This window comes from Nerophis lumbriciformis, linkage group LG26 (assembly GCF_033978685.3).
Source record: "Nerophis lumbriciformis linkage group LG26, RoL_Nlum_v2.1, whole genome shotgun sequence".
NCBI classification, from domain to species: domain Eukaryota; kingdom Metazoa; phylum Chordata; class Actinopteri; order Syngnathiformes; family Syngnathidae; genus Nerophis; species Nerophis lumbriciformis.
The window spans coordinates 40,666,389-40,682,474 of record NC_084573.2 but is presented as its reverse complement, the minus strand read 5'-3'; the positions used below and the strand labels follow the sequence as shown (position 1 = coordinate 40,682,474).

General features: G+C 40.7%; 1 protein-coding gene across 2 annotated transcripts in view; it reads left to right on the top strand.

Moving 5' to 3' along the window:
- Positions 1-7,436: 7,436 nt before the first annotated feature.
- LOC133623621 (uncharacterized) overlaps positions 7,437-16,086 on the top strand; it is a 44,449-nt gene continuing 35,799 nt past the window's right edge. For both annotated transcript variants that reach the window (XM_061986852.2, XM_061986851.2), the window contains exons 1-2: positions 7,437-7,845; positions 8,872-9,138. In XM_061986852.2, the coding sequence (XP_061842836.1) occupies positions 7,743-7,845; positions 8,872-9,138 (370 nt within the window). In that variant the 5' untranslated portion in view covers positions 7,437-7,742. The remainder of the gene's footprint in view (positions 7,846-8,871; positions 9,139-16,086) is intronic.

Here is a 16,086-nt window from a genome sequence, read left to right as displayed (position 1 = left end):
GTGGGCCAGGCCAATCTTTCCTTATCTCTAAACTAAAACTGGGGAAATGTGTAGAGTGTTCTGGGCTTCAGTACAGAGTTGATCTCATGAAGACATGATTTTATTTCAGAATTCCATGAGAGAAAAAAATGTCTGTTTAGGCTTTGTGTATGTCATGTGTGCCTTCCTTGGGTGAAGCCAGCTTTACAGCTATGTTGTTATTATGCTGTTTGTTACTTATGTATGTTATGTTGCAGCTATTTTAAATAGTTTTGTCAATTTTTTCTGGCCTGAAATAAATTAGCCCTTTGAAACATATTTTTGTCTTTGTGTGTTGTATGTAGACCACATTGTTTGTGTGTTGTATGTAGACTGCATTGTTTGTGTGTTGTATGTAGACCACATTGTTTGTGTGTTGTATGTAGAGCACATTGTTTGTGTGTTGTATGTAGACCACATTGTTTGTGTGTTGTATGTAGAGCACATTGTTTGTGTGTTGTATGTAGAGCACATTGTTTGTGTGTTGTATGTAGACCACATTGTTTGTGTGTTGTATGTAGAGCACATTGTTTGTGTGTTGTATGTAGAGCACATTGTTTGTGTGTTGTATGTAGACCACATTGTTTGTGTGTTGTATGTAGACCACATTGTTTGTGTGTTGTATGTAGAGCACATTGTTTGTGTGTTGTATGTAGACCACATTGTTTGTGTGTTGTATGTAGAGCACATTGTTTGTGTGTTGTATGTAGACCACATTGTTTGTGTGTTGTATGTAGACCACATTGTTTGTGTGTTGTATGTAGACCACATTGTTTGTGTGTTGTATGTAGAGCACATTGTTTGTGTGTTGTATGTAGAGCACATTGTTTGTGTGTTGTATGTAGACTACATTGTTTGTGTGTTGTATGTAGACCACATTGTTTGTGTGTTGTATGTAGAGCACATTGTTTGTGTGTTGTATGTAGAGCACATTGTTTGTGTGTTGTATGTAGAGCACATTGTTTGTGTGTTGTATGTAGAGCACATTGTTTGTATGTTGTATGTAGAGCACATTGTTTGTGTGTTGTATGTAGAGCACATTGTTTGTGTGTTGTATGTAGAGCACATTGTTTGTGTGTTGTATGTAGAGCACATTGTTTGTGTGTTGTATGTAGAGCACATTGTTTGTGTGTTGTATGTAGAGCACATTGTTTGTGTGTTGTATGTAGAGCACATTGTTTGTGTGTTGTATGTAGAGCACATTGTTTGTGTGTTGTATGTAGAGCACATTGTTTGTGTGTTGTATGTAGAGCACATTGTTTGTGTGTTGTATGTAGAGCACATTGTTTGTGTGTTGTATGTAGAGCACATTGTTTGTGTGTTGTATGTAGAGCACATTGTTTGTGTGTTGTATGTATCAATCAATCAATCAATCTTTATTTATATAGCCCTAAATCACAAGTGTCTCAAAGGGCTGCACAAGCCACAACGACATCCTCGGTACAAAGCCCACATAAGGGCAAGGAAAAACTCACCCCAGTGGGACGTCGATGTGAATGACTATGAGAAACCTTGGAGAGGACCGCATATGTGGGTAACCCCCCCCCCCCCCCCCCCCCCCCTCTAGGGGAGACCGAAAGCAATGGATGTCGAGTGGGTCTGACATAATATTGTGAGAGTCCAGTCCATAGTGGATCCAGCATAACAGTAAGAGTCCAGTCCATAGTGGGGCCAGCAGGACACCATCCCGAGCGGAGACGGGTCAGCAGCGCAGAGATGTTCCCAGCCGATATACAGGCGAGCGGTCCACCCCGGGTCCCGACTCTGGACAGCCAGCACTTCATCCATGGCCACCGGACCTGTGCCCCCCCCCCTCAAGGAAAAGGGGAACAGAGGAGAAAAGAAAAGAAACGGCAGATCAACTGGTCTAACAGGGGGGATATTTAAAGGCTAGAGTATACAAATGAGTTTTAAGATGGGACTTAAATGCTTCTACTGAGGTAGCATCTCTAACTGTTACCGGGAGGGCATTCCATAGTACTGGAGCCCCAATAGAAAACGCTCTATAGCCCGCAGACTTTTTTTGGGCTCTGGGAATCACTAATAAGCCGGAGTTCTTTGAACGCCAATTTCTTGCCGGGACATATGGTACAATGCAATCGACAAGATAGGACGGAGCTAGACCGTGTAGTATTTTATACGTAAGTAGTAAAACCTTAAAGTCACATCTTAAGTGCACAGGAAACCAGTGCAGGTGAGCCAGTATAGGTATATATATATGTATATATGTATATAAAGGTATATACAGTATAGGCGTAATATGATCAAACTTTCTTGTTCTTGTCAAAAGTCTAGCAGCCGCATTTTGTACCAATTGTAATCTTTTAATGCTAGACATAGGGAGGCCCGAAAATAATACGTTACAGTAGTCGAGACGAGACGTAACGAACGCATGAATAATGATCTCAGCGTCGCTAGTGGACAAAATGGAACGAATTTTAGCGATATTACGGAGATGAAAGAAGGTCGTTTTAGTAACACTCTTAATGTGTGATTCAAAGGAGAGAGTTGTTTTAGTAACACTCTTAATGTGTGACTCAAAGGAGAGAGTTGTTTTAGTAACACTCTTAATGTGTGACTCAAAGGAGAGAGTTGTTTTAGTAACACTCTTAATGTGTGACTCAAAGGAGAGAGTTGTTTTAGTAACACTCTTAATGTGTGACTCAAAGGAGAGAGTTGTTTTAGTAACACTCTTAATGTGTGACTCAAAGGAGAGAGTTGTTTTAGTAACACTCTTAATGTGTGACTCAAAGGAGAGAGTTGTTTTAGTAACACTCTTAATGTGTGACTCAAAGGAGAGAGTTGGGTGGAAGATAATACCCAGATTCTTTACTGAGTCGCTTTGTGTAATTGTTTGGTTGTCAAATGTTAAGGTGGTATTATTAAATAAATGTCGGTGTTTAGCAGGACCGATAATCAGCATTTGCGTTTTCTTGGCGTTGAGTTGCAAGAAGTTAGCGGACATCCATTGTTTAATTTCATTAAGACACGCCTCCAGCTGACTACAATCCGGCGTGTTGGTCAGCTTTAGGGGCATGTAGAGTTGGCTGTCATCAGCATAACAATGAAAGCTAACACCGTATTTGCGTATGATGTCGCCTAGCGGCAGCATGTAAATACTAAAGAGTGCAGGGCCAAGAACCGAACCCTGAGGAACTCCGCACGTTACCTTAACATAGTCCGAGGTCACATTATTATGGGAGACGCATTGCATCCTGTCAGTAAGATAAGAGTTAAACCACAACAAAGCTAAGTCTGACATACCAATACGTGTTTTGATACGCTCTAATAAAATATTATGATCGACGGTATCGAAAGCAGCGCTAAGATCAAGAAGCAGCAACATAGATGACGCATCAGAATCCATCGTTAGCAGTAGATCATTAGTCATTTTTGCGAGGGCTGTCTCCGTAGAGTGATTTGCCCTGAAACCGGATTGAAAAGGTTCACAGAGATTGTTAGACACTAAGTGTTCATTTAGCTGCTGTGCGACAATTTTTTCGAGGATTTTCGAAATAAAGGGAAGGTGGGACACCGGTCGGTAGTTTACCATGAGGTCAGGATCAAGGTTAGGTCTTTTGAGCAGAGGATGAATAACCGCTTTCTTGAATGCTAGGGGAACAGTGCCAGAGGAAAGTGATAAGTTTATAATATTTAGCACTGATGGACCTAATAATACAAAAAGCTCCTTGATAAGTTTCCCAGGAAGTGGGTCAAGTAAACATGTTGTTTGTTTTATCCCACTTACACGCTGTAATAGTTCCTCTAATGTTATTTCATCAAAAAGAGAGAGACTATTTTGTATTGCAGTATCCGTCGTAGATACAGTTGTATCTGTGTTCATAGAACCCAGTTGTAGCTGGGATGCGTTGTCTTTAATCTCCTTTCTAATGAGTTCAATGTTCTTATTAAAGAAATTCATAAAGTCATCTGCCGAGTGGGTGGAGCTATTGGGAGGAGTCCCTTGTTGGGTTAGCGATGCTACTGTACTAAACAAAAATTTAGGGTCGTTTTTGTTGAGGCGGATGAGATTTGAGTAATATTTAGCTTTAGCTAAGGTAAGCATGCGTTTATACGATATTAAACTATCACTCCATGCTTGATGGAAAACCTCAAGCTTGGTCGCGCGCCATTTGCGTTCTAACTTTCTACATGATAATTTATGAGCTCTGGTTTCTTCTGTAAACCATGGGGTGCGCCTTTTAGGGGCCCTTTTTTGTTTTAGCGGTGCTATACTATCAATGGTTTTGCGCAGGGCATTGTCAAAGTTGTTAGTGAGGTTATCAATAGAGCCGACATAATTTGGGAATGGTGCCATTACCGAAGGCAGTAGGTCAGCAAGAGTCATCGTTGTGGCAGCATTAATGTTGCGGCTGCTATAGCAGTTATTATTATTATTAGTTTGTTGACAATGAGTCAGAACTTTGAATTTTATAAGGTAATGATCGGACATTACTTTAGTATACGGGAGTACCATAACTTTGGAGGTGGTGACACCCCTGACCAGCACTAGATCTATCGTATTGCCGTTGCGATGCGTAGGTTCATTTATTATTTGTGTAAGACCACAGCTATCAATTATAGTCTGGAGCGCCACGCCCTGAGGGTCCGATGGGGTATTCATATGGATATTAAAGTCCCCCATTATGATTATATTGTCTGCGTGCGTCACTAGATCAGCAACGAACTCTGAGAATTCATTAATAAAGTCCGAGTAGGGCCCTGAGGGGCGGTAGATAACAGCCATATCGAGAGGCAGCGGTGCGACAGACCTCATAGTAAGCACCTCAAACGATTTGTATTTATTATTTAGGTTAGGGGTAAGGTTAAAGTTTTCATTGTATATTAGTGCGACCCCCCCACCCCTTTTAAGGGGACGGGCAATATGCGCATTCGTATAGTTAGGAGGAGATGCCTCATTTAGCGCAAAAAATTCGTCTGGTTTGAGCCAGGTTTCGCTAAGACCAATGGCGTTAAGATTGTTGTCTCTAATGACCTCATTAACTAATAACGTTTTGGGAGACAATGATATTATGTTTAAAAAGCCCATATTATAAGTATTGGGCTGTTTTGACGAGTTTTTGTTTAAATTATCCGTAGTAGAAATATTAATAATGTTGCGTTTATTATACGTAGTGCACTTTAAATAGTTTCGACCATATCTAGGAATTGATACGACGGGAATTTTCAGATTGTTTGCTTGATGCTGCGATCGACTGAACGCATCATGATTTGCCACCTCAGTAGAATGCATATCTACCCTGGACACATTCACAACAGAAAACACATTATGTGAGTTGTGTGTTATTCTAAGAAAATTGCTATGCGTACAGGAATTATCCAGCCTGGTGCTGGCTAGTTCTAGCTTAACTGACTCCTCACCCGGACTAGCAGGCTCTGTGACCGGGCTTGCTCTAGTGTAGTTAGTCAAATGTGACTTAAACAGTAGTCTATGTTCTTAGACAGGATGATGGCGCCTTCCTGGTTAGGGTGAAGGCCGTCCCTCATCAGCAAGCCTGGTTTGCCCCAGAAAGAGGGCCAATTATCAATAAACGTTAGTCCCTGTTGTCTACAGAAGCTAGCCAGCCACTTGTTAAGCGTAGACCACATTGTTTGTGTGTTGTATGTAGAGCACATTGTTTGTGTGTTGTATGTAGAGCACATTGTTTGTGTGTTGTATGTAGAGCACATTGCTTAGCAGAGTTGAGTGATGCAAATGCATGTGAAGTTGATGAACAGATTGTATTATTGTCCAGTGCAATAACAGTACTGACATGAAGGCTAAAAGGGCATTAATGGGAGCTTAAAAAAAAAAGAATGAAAAAAATAAGTAACTAGTTAGTAAATAGTTACTTTTCACAGGAACGCATTACTTTTTGGTGTAAGTAACTGAGTTAGTAACTGAATTACTTTTCAAACAAAGTAACTAGTAACTTTAACTAGTTACTGGTTATCAGTAACCAACCCAACACTGGGTGTCAAACTATATATATATATATATATATATATGTATATATATATATATATATATATATATATATATATATATATATATATATATATATATATATATATATATCCGGTATGCGGTCAGGTTTAGGCCTGCCTCAGGGAAGAGGACATCCCTCCCATGCACAGTCCAACACAGGCACCGGTGGAGGTGCAGCAGGCCTAAGGCCATGCGGCAAGACCACCCTGCTGCATACTTGCCAACCTTGAGACCTCCGAATTCGGGAGATGGTTGGGGGGGGGTTACATTGTAGCCCGGAAGAGTTAGGGCTGCAAGGGATGTGTTACGGTGCGGATGTTCACCCGAAATGTTTTTGTCATTCTTGTTTGGTGTGGGTTCACAGTGTGGCGCATATTTGTAACAGTGTTAAAGTTGTTTATACGGCCACCCTCAGTGTGACCTGTATGGCTGTTGATCAAGTATGTCTTGCAGTCACTACGTGTGTCTGTAGAAGCCGCATACAACATGTGACTGGGTCGGCACGCTGTTTGTATGGAGAAAAAGCGGACGCGATGACAGGTTTTAGAGGACAGCTGAAGGCAGGGCCATCAAGGCACGCCCTCAATATTGTTGTCCGGGTGAAACTCGGGAGAAATTCAAAAGAATGGTTGCCCCGGGAAGGTTTCGGGAGGGGCACTGAAGTTCGGGAGTCTCTCGGAAAAATCGGGAGGGTTGGCAAGTATGCTCTGCTGTAATTACAATATAGTAGTGTAAGGAAAGACAAAAACCCCAAAAGAAACAACATAAATATTACACTCATGATATTATTTTTTCATTGATGCTAATCGTTTTTATAATGTATTTTAGAATGTGGGGTATATTTTATACATACATATATATATATATATATATATATATATATATATATATATATATATATATATATATATATATATATATATATATATATATACATACATATATATATATATATATACATATATATATATATATATATATATATATATATATATATATATATATATATATATATATATATATATATATATATATATATATATATATAAGGCCAAAGGAAATTTAAAAAGAACATGAAAACCACCCACATTCTAAAATACATTATAAAAACGATTAGCATCAAAGACAAAAATAATATCATGAATGTAATATTTATTTTGTTTCTTTTTTTTTTCTTTTCTTATGCTACTGTTGTTTCAATACATTGTTAAATATTAGAATATTTCTACGAAAATAAGTTGTATGTCTTTGTTTTGAAAATGTAAAATGGACAAGTTTACTTTTATTTTTAGAATAAGTAAATAGTATATAATAAAATAGTTGTACCGGGGGCTGGGAGCTGGTTGTACTTATTTCTCTCGCGAGATCTGGAAAAGAGCTGGTTACTTGTTTCTCTCGCGAGATCTGCCAACACTGGGCGCGAACCAAACACGGCGAGGATAAAGCAAGATGGCGTCTGACGGTGAAGACGTTATTGCAGTCGTCACAGTTCAGTGTTCTTAATCTGTGCGTCCATGTACACATATATGTCCTTTATTACACTCTATTAAATAGAGTCATAATAACTGTTTGCATCCGGTTATATTAGTCTGAGCGCACTTTGATGCTTCTCCAGCTAGCTTAGCCTGCTAGTTAGCTTAGCTTGTTAGCTGCTAACAAAGAGAGGCGGAAGTGATGAAAACACATCGCTAAGCAGAGATCAAGTGTGAGTGTAAAGTGTTGTGATTGTGTGAAAATGTGCGAAAGAACCATAGCAGAGTACGAGGAGGAACTTTGTCCAACAAAAGAGGAGAAGGAGCGACAACATGAAAAACATCAAGTTGTGTTACACACAACAGGTTTGTTTACTTCTTACTCTCACATCTTTACTAACTTTATATTTATTATTAACACTATTCTTGAATATATTGTCTATAGGAAGATGAATTGTCATGTGAGGATGATGCACTGGTTGTTTTACATTGTTCACAAAAACGAGACAGTTTCAGACACACAATATTTATGAGAGGTTGATGTTCCTCTCAGTTTGTAACAATGTGTATCAACATGTTTACACAAAACAAACTCCTGAGTATGTAAAGCTAAAGCGTTTCACCTCCAAAAATAAGAGAGTTAAGACAAAGTCAGTCAGTTACCATGGTAACTGACGCTGTAAACCTAGCCTGCTAGCTGGCAGGTTTGACAAGTTATTTATGTGTGTAAAAGCTATACTGACCTGTTATTTCCTTCATATTGGTGCAGCCATTAACCTACTACAACACCTACTACATCCACCTACTCAGTGGCCTAGTGGTTAGAGTGTCCGCCCTGAGATCGGTAGGTTGTGAGTTCAAACCCCGACCCAGTCATACCAAAGACTATAAAAATGGGACCCATTACTTCCCTGCTTGGCACTCAGCATCAAGGGTTGGAATTGGGGGTTAAATCACCATAAAAATTATTCCTGGGCGCGGCCACCACTGCTGCTCACTGCTCCCCTCACCTCCCAGCGGGTGATCAAGGGTGATGGGACAAATGCAGAGAATAATCTGGCCACACCTGGTGTGTGTGACAATCATTGGTACTTTAACTTTTTAATGTGGCAGTGATTGTGGAAAAAACAAAGCCTGATCTAAAGATGACATCTTGATCTCATACCATCTCAAACCAATTGGCCGTTCATTATTAAGTGAAATGTCTTATAGTCGCTTAAATTCGTCTTTAACCAAGCAACATTATGTTTTATCCAGTTATTCGATTAATCGAAAACATTTCCAGTAGAACACTTGATGAATACAATTTTCAATAGCTACAACCCTATATTTCATGTACAATTTAATATTTAGCATGTAGGAGTTAAAATGTGTTTTGTTTGTGTCCTGTAGACATCCATCAGCTGATTGGACACCAAGAAGAATGTCTCCCTCATCTGCAGGGGGACAGTTTCACTTTAGAGGATACACAACCCTCACACTTTAAAGGGGACGAGGAGGATCCACATTCCCCTTATTGTAAAGAGGAAGAGGAGGGAGAGTTTCCTGTAGGGCAGGAGGAGGCTGATGTCAGCAAGTTTCCACTGACTGTTGTCTCTGTGAAGACTGAAGAGCATGAAGACAAAGCACCTGAGTCCTCACAGCTTCATCACAGTCCAAGTAAGCACAACATCCACATATCATCTCATACAATGTTTGTGACACATGTTCATCCGGGGGCCACATTTATGACTAAAGATGGAGATATACTTGCTTTTTAACACCACCATTTAAAGGGGAACATTATCACAATTTCAGAATGGTTAAAACCATTAAAAATCAGTTCCCAGTGGCTTATTATATTTTTCGAAGTTATTTCCAAAATTTTACCCATCACGCAATATCCCTAAAAAAAGCTTCAAAGTGCCTGATTTTAACCATCGTTATATACACCCGTCCATTTTCCTGTGACATCACATAGTGAAGCCAACACAACAAACATGGCGGAAAGAACAGCAAGCTATAGCGACATTAGCTCGGATTCAGACTCGGATTTTAGCGGCTTAAGCGATTCAACAGATTACGCATGTATTGAAACGGATGGTTGTAGTGTGGAGGCAGGTAGCGAAAACCAAATTGAAGAAGAAACTGAAGCTATTGAGCCATATCGGTTTGAACCGTATGCAAGCGAAACCCACGAAAACGACACGACAGCCAGCGACACGGGAGAAAGCGAGGACGAATTCGGCGATCGCCTTCTAACCAACGATTGGTATGTGTTTGTTTGGCATTAAAGGAAACTAACAACTATGAACTAGGTTTACAGCATATGAAATACATTTGGCAACAACATGCACTTTGAGACTGCAGACAGCCCAATTTTCATCAATTAATATATTCTGTAGACATACCCTCATGTCAGCAGGCCAGGGAAGCTAGGGTCGATATTCTTCTCTTGATCATCTTCGGTGGCATAAGGGACGGTGTGAGCCAAGACATCCAGGGGGTTTAGCTCGCTCGTCTGCGGGAACAAACTGCCGCCATTGCTTGCCGTGCTAGCGAGGTCCTTTGTCCCTGCATTGCTCACACACTCCGGCAGATTCAATGGGGGTCTGGCGGCAGATTTCTTTGACTTTATGGTTGGAAATGCATCTGCTTTGAGTGTCGCAGGATATCCACACATTCTTGCCATCTCTGTCGTAGCATAGCTTTCGTGGGTAAAGTGTGCGGAACAAACGTCCAATTTCTTGCCACTTTGGCATCTTTGGGCCACTGGTGCAACTTGAATCCGTCCCTGTTGGTGTTGTTACACCCTCCGACAACACACCGACGAGGCATGATGTCTCCAAGGTACGGAAAACAGTCGAAAAAACAGAAAATAACAGAGCTGATTTGACTCGTGTTTGAGAAAATGGCGGATTGCTTCCCGATGTGACGCCACGTTGTGACGTCATCGCTCCGAGAGCGAATATTAGAAAGGCGTTTAATTCGCCAAAATTCACCCATTTAGAGTTCGGAGATCGGTTAAAAAAATATGGTCTTTTTTCTGCAACATCAAGGTATATATTGACGCTTACGTAGGTCTGCTGATAATGTTCCCCTTTAAAAATGAATGCTCATCAATCATCAACAGTGTAATTGCTGGGGTGTAACCATGTGACCTAGAGGCCGTCCTCCTTACCTCACGTGGTCAAATGAAGGCAAACATTCAATATGGCTACTGTTTATTTACCCACAGCAGCACACATGTCAGCATATTTCAAAGGTTTAGTGGTGAAGATTAGGGATGTATACCAAGTACCATTTTTTTAGTACTGGTTCCTAATTATGTCGTCCATGAGGACCGTGAAGATTCTGGACTAACGACACAACTATTTGTATTTTTAATTCCAGCTGACAGACGTAACTATGACACGTTGTCACATGGAGTTCAGCTGCCGCTGCTACACATTAACATCAGCTTTGAATAATGACAAATAAGGAAGCAACAACACGCAGAAGTTTGATGTGTGTGTTATTGACAAGAAGATGACATAACTGCATTTCACCTTGCACTGCACACATAGTTGACTTCTTTAAGACTTCAAATAAACAGCTGTTGATAAAAGACTTCCCTGCTCTGAGATGTTACACAACATCATGTTGGAGGTGTTCAACCTTTGTGATAATAGGAATGCTCTTTAAAATGCCTTTTTTCACTTTTTTATTTCCACGAATTACATGTAGTACCGATAAATACTGATATCGATAAAGAATATCGATTAGGGTATCATATCGATAAATTCTTAACGATTAGAAGGTACAAGCCAGATATTTAAAAAAAATGATTTCAACATTTATTTGGATGTAGTTACTTCTACCTACTCAGTGGCCTAGTGGTTAGAGTGTCCGCCCTGAGATCGGTAGGTTGTGAGTTCAAATCCCGGCCGAGTCATACCAAAGACTATAAAAATGGGACCCATTACCTCCCTGCTTGGCACTCAGCATCAAGGGTTGGAATTGGGGGTTAAATCACCAAAATGATTCCCGGGCGCGGCCACCGCTGCTGCCCACTGCTCCCCTCACCTCCCAGGGGGTGATCAAGGGTGATGGGTCAAATGCAGAGAATAATCTCGCCACACCTAGTGTGTGTGTGACAATCATTGGTACTTTAACTTTAACTTTAACTTTTTCTCTGCTGTCCAGCAATGTCTCAATCAATCTATTTTTTTAGAACTAATTAGCAAAGTTTTCTTGTCTTTCTAAAGTTTTTCTTTTGACAGGACCCTCACGGTAAAGTTGTCCGAGTGCAAACTATTTGTGACTGATAAAACTTTCGGCGAATCAAAATGTAAGAAATTGTACCGGAAAGTTCATTACTTTGAAGACGGCCAATAAAAACGCAATCAGAATCAGAAATACTTTAATAATCCCAGAGGGGACATTAAGATTTTCCGCACAATCCCATTCAAGAGCAGACAAACATTACAGGGAGACAAAACAGGATCGCTGACGGGTCTGCCAACTTCCGGCGCCCCTTACAAAAAAGGTGAGAAACAGGTAAATGCTGGGAAGGGGTGAGAGAAAAAATTCAGTCTCAGCCTGGGCCCCTGGAGAGGGGGTCCAGACTGAGGCCAAAGAGAAAAACAAACTCATAGCCATAGCACACATAAACATGTGTGTAAGAGGGAAACATCAAAGAACACAAAGGACATTAAAGACATTAAAGAGCAGAGCTGATGCAACCAGCTACTTCTACACACAGCCACAAAAGTCAAACAACAACAAAAAAACAACAAAAATCTACACTGTTGTGGCCTCTGTGGTGTTCCACGCCATCGTTTGCTGGGGTGGGGGGAACATGGCCAGAGACAGGAGCAGACCCAACAAAGCAACCAAGAGAGCCGACTCCACCCTCGGCCGCCCACCAACTCTCAGCCAGTGTCCAGTCCGCACGGTTGAGCGAGGATACGTCCAAGGAGACCGAGGTGTCCGATACCTGCTCATTCAGCCAAGACACTGTGAAGCTTGTCCATCCCGGCTCTCAGCGCCAGCTCCGCAGTCCTGTCTCTTCATCCGCATCTCCTCCTGTCTCTCCAAACGGACTCTGGTGTGGCAGAGACCCAGCAGCTGGTCTCCATGGCCAAAAGGCTCCCGGGAGGCAGATCCAGAAGTTCACAAAAAAAGCACCGCAGAAGTCACCAAAGTGCCAGCCCTTGTCACACAGTCCCAAAGGGTCCCCAACCAAAAGGCAAAAAAAGCCCTGCATGAAAACAAGAAGGAAACATCCGGAATACAAAAGGATGACACAAGAGCACAGAGCTCCTGACACCAGCAGCCACTACAGCGGCGCCATCTTGGGGAGAAAAAAAGCCGGGACGGAAATTTGAGCCGGTTATCTTCTCCAAGTCACGACACTGACATTGTCTTTGTGACTCCCGCTGACGTGCCGGTCCTCAAGTGACGGCGTGATAAGAGCGCACCGTCACAATAAACAAAACAAAACACCGGCAGAAAGCAATAATCCATTAAAAAAACAAGCAAATTGGAGTTTTGACCCGGAGAAGGCAGGTGGGTTACAAAAACTAAAAACTCTGCATCACAGGGACGCGCGGACTTATGGAAATGCACGTCCTTTTTCATTTCAAAGCATAAAAAGTGTGTTAACGCCAACACTGGTTATTAATGTGACTATCAGACAGCAGTCATTTGCATTAGACAATATTCAAATATAGGTGGTAGTGTTGGAACCATACCAATATTTTGGTACCATTACTAAAATTATTTCAGTATTTTTCGGTACTTTTCTAAATAAAGGGGACCACAAAAAATTGCATTATTGGCTTTATTTTCACAAAAAAATCTTTAGGTACATTTAGGGATGTCCCGATCCGATATTTGGATCGGATCGGCCGCCGATATTTGCCAAAAAATGCGTATCGGCAAGGCATGGGAAAATGCCGATCCAGATCCAGTTTTAAAAAAAATTTCGGTCCGTGTTTTCCAACGCACCGATTTAAATAATACATTCCACTTTTCTGCTGCTCCCTATTTCCGTTCCGCATTTTCCAGCACACCTTCAACACATCCACAGGTCTGTGGATTCTCACGCAGTTGCTTTTAGCTGCTGGCATTACACGACAGGCTCTTCTCACTCTTTCCTGTGTCTCCCTCTCACAGACAGCAAGTGCACCTTCTTACACACGTCACATACTGTCACGTCACACGTCACATACTGTCACGTCACACGTCACATACTGTCACGTCATACGTCACATACTGTCACGTCATACGTCACATACTGTCACGTCATACGTCACATACTGTCACGTCATACGTCACATACTGTCACGTCACACGTCACATACTGTCACGTCATACGTCACATACTGTCACGTCACACGTCACATACTGTCACGTCATACGTCACATACTGTCACGTCATACGTCACATACTGTCACGTCATACGTCACATACTGTCACGTCATACGTCACATACGTATACGTCCTCCCCGAGCAGAGACGTAGCAGAATGGCTAACGTTAGCTGTGATGCTAGCGCAGCCGTGCGAGCAACATTCCCTCTAAGGTGCGCGCCTGTGCAATTGCGCACTGCTCAAGCGTCCACTGCGCATAGCAATTATATGCCACGCACAAAATCAAATAAAAAAATAAGCGCATAACAATTTTCGACACACGGACACGACAGAGAAAACAGTTTTCGTCATCATTGTTCAAATATTGTAAAGTCTGTCGAGACGCTTATCTCCATTCGGTGCCACACGCCCACACCATTAAAATGCCGAGGCAAACATTTCCACATCAACACCGTATGAAAAAATTAGTGATTTTTTTAGTTGTGATTTCCTTCTCTGCATGAAAGTTTAAAAGTAGCATATATTAATGCAGTATGAAGAAGAATGTTTTAATGTAGACATGCAAGCCTTGAAAGAAAATGTTGAAAATCAAGACTACATTTCCTGCAAATGGGTGCATTTCTAGCCTATATTTTAACTTTAGATTTATTCTCATATCAAACTCTTTTGGCTGTCTTTTTGACACTTACATCCGGCGCCCCCCTCCACACCCTGGATTATAAATAATGTAAATAATTCAATGTGATTATCTTGTGTGATGACTGTATTATGATGATAGTATATATCTGATAGTATATATCTGTATCATCAATCAATTTAAGTGGACCCCGACTTAAACAAGTTGAAAAACTTATTGGGGTGTTACCATTTAGTGGTCAATTGTAGGGAATATGTACTTCACTGTGCAACCTACTAATAAAAGTCTCAATCAATCAATCAAAACACATAGAATCATCATACTGCTGTAATTATATGCATCAAGTGTTCATTCAAGGCTAAGGCTAAATATCCAGATATATATTGTGTATCGCAATATGGCCTTAAAATATCGCAATATTAAAAAAAGGCCATATCGCCCAGCCCTAGTTCAATGATACCATTTCTGTTTGTCTTGTATAATTTTGTCTATTTTGTGTTTATCCTTGAATAAACAGGTCAGTTTCTTGTTACCAACCATTGTGTATTATTCAAACTCCCCTAATTCAGCTGGCTAGTTGTTATCAAGAGTACTAAAACCCTTTTCAACATGATTCTGACAACTAAGTAGGCTAAATAACTTTCAACTTTAATACATGCTCGGATAGGCCAGTATCGGTCAGTATCGGTATCGGTCAGTATCGGTATCAGATCGGAAGTGCAAAAACAATATTGGTATCGGATCGGAAGTGCAAAAACCTGGATCGGGACATCCCTAGGTACATTAAACATATGTTTCTTATTGCAATTAAGTCCTTAAATAAAATGTTGAACATACTAGACAACTTGTCTTTTAGTAGTAAGTAAACAAACAAAGACTCCTAATTAGTCTGCTGACGTGTGCAGTAACATATTGTGTCATTTATACACCTATTATTTGGTACACATTATTAAGGACAAGTGGTAGAAAATGAATTATTAATCTACTTGTTCATTTACTGTTAATATCTGCTTACTTTCTCTTTTAACATGTACACTTCTGTTCAAATGTAATAATCACTTATTCTATACGTTTCAGAGAACGGTATAGTACCAAAAATGATTCATTTGTATCGCGGTACTATACTAATACCGGCATATCATACAACCCTAATAGGTGGTATGGCACACTTACAATTAAAATAAAAAAATAATGTTGTTTTTCATCAGATATGTTCTAGTATTGTATATGTGGATGGGGGCGCTGCTTTGGAAATAATGTGTACCCCTTTTAGAGATCACCTTTAGTTCCACTTCAAACATTCACATGTTGCACAATGAGATGAGTGCTGTAGCACAAGCGTGGGATAACGTGAACAGTTGTGGAACTTTCTAACGAACACAGTGGAAAGTATTTTGAGAAAAATGAAATGACGCAGATAATGCTTTCTCCTTTTCCCGAGAGAGAGAACAGGATCTTGTTGGAAGTGCGATGTATGAGCAGACGCCGTTTGGGTATAACAAAATGGTGTCTGCCAATGTAGTTTACAATGTCACTACGTCAGTAGTTGTCAAACTTTTTTCACCAAGTACCACCTCAGAAAATACTTGAATCTCCAAGTACCACCATCATGAACAGCATTCAAATACAGTAGCA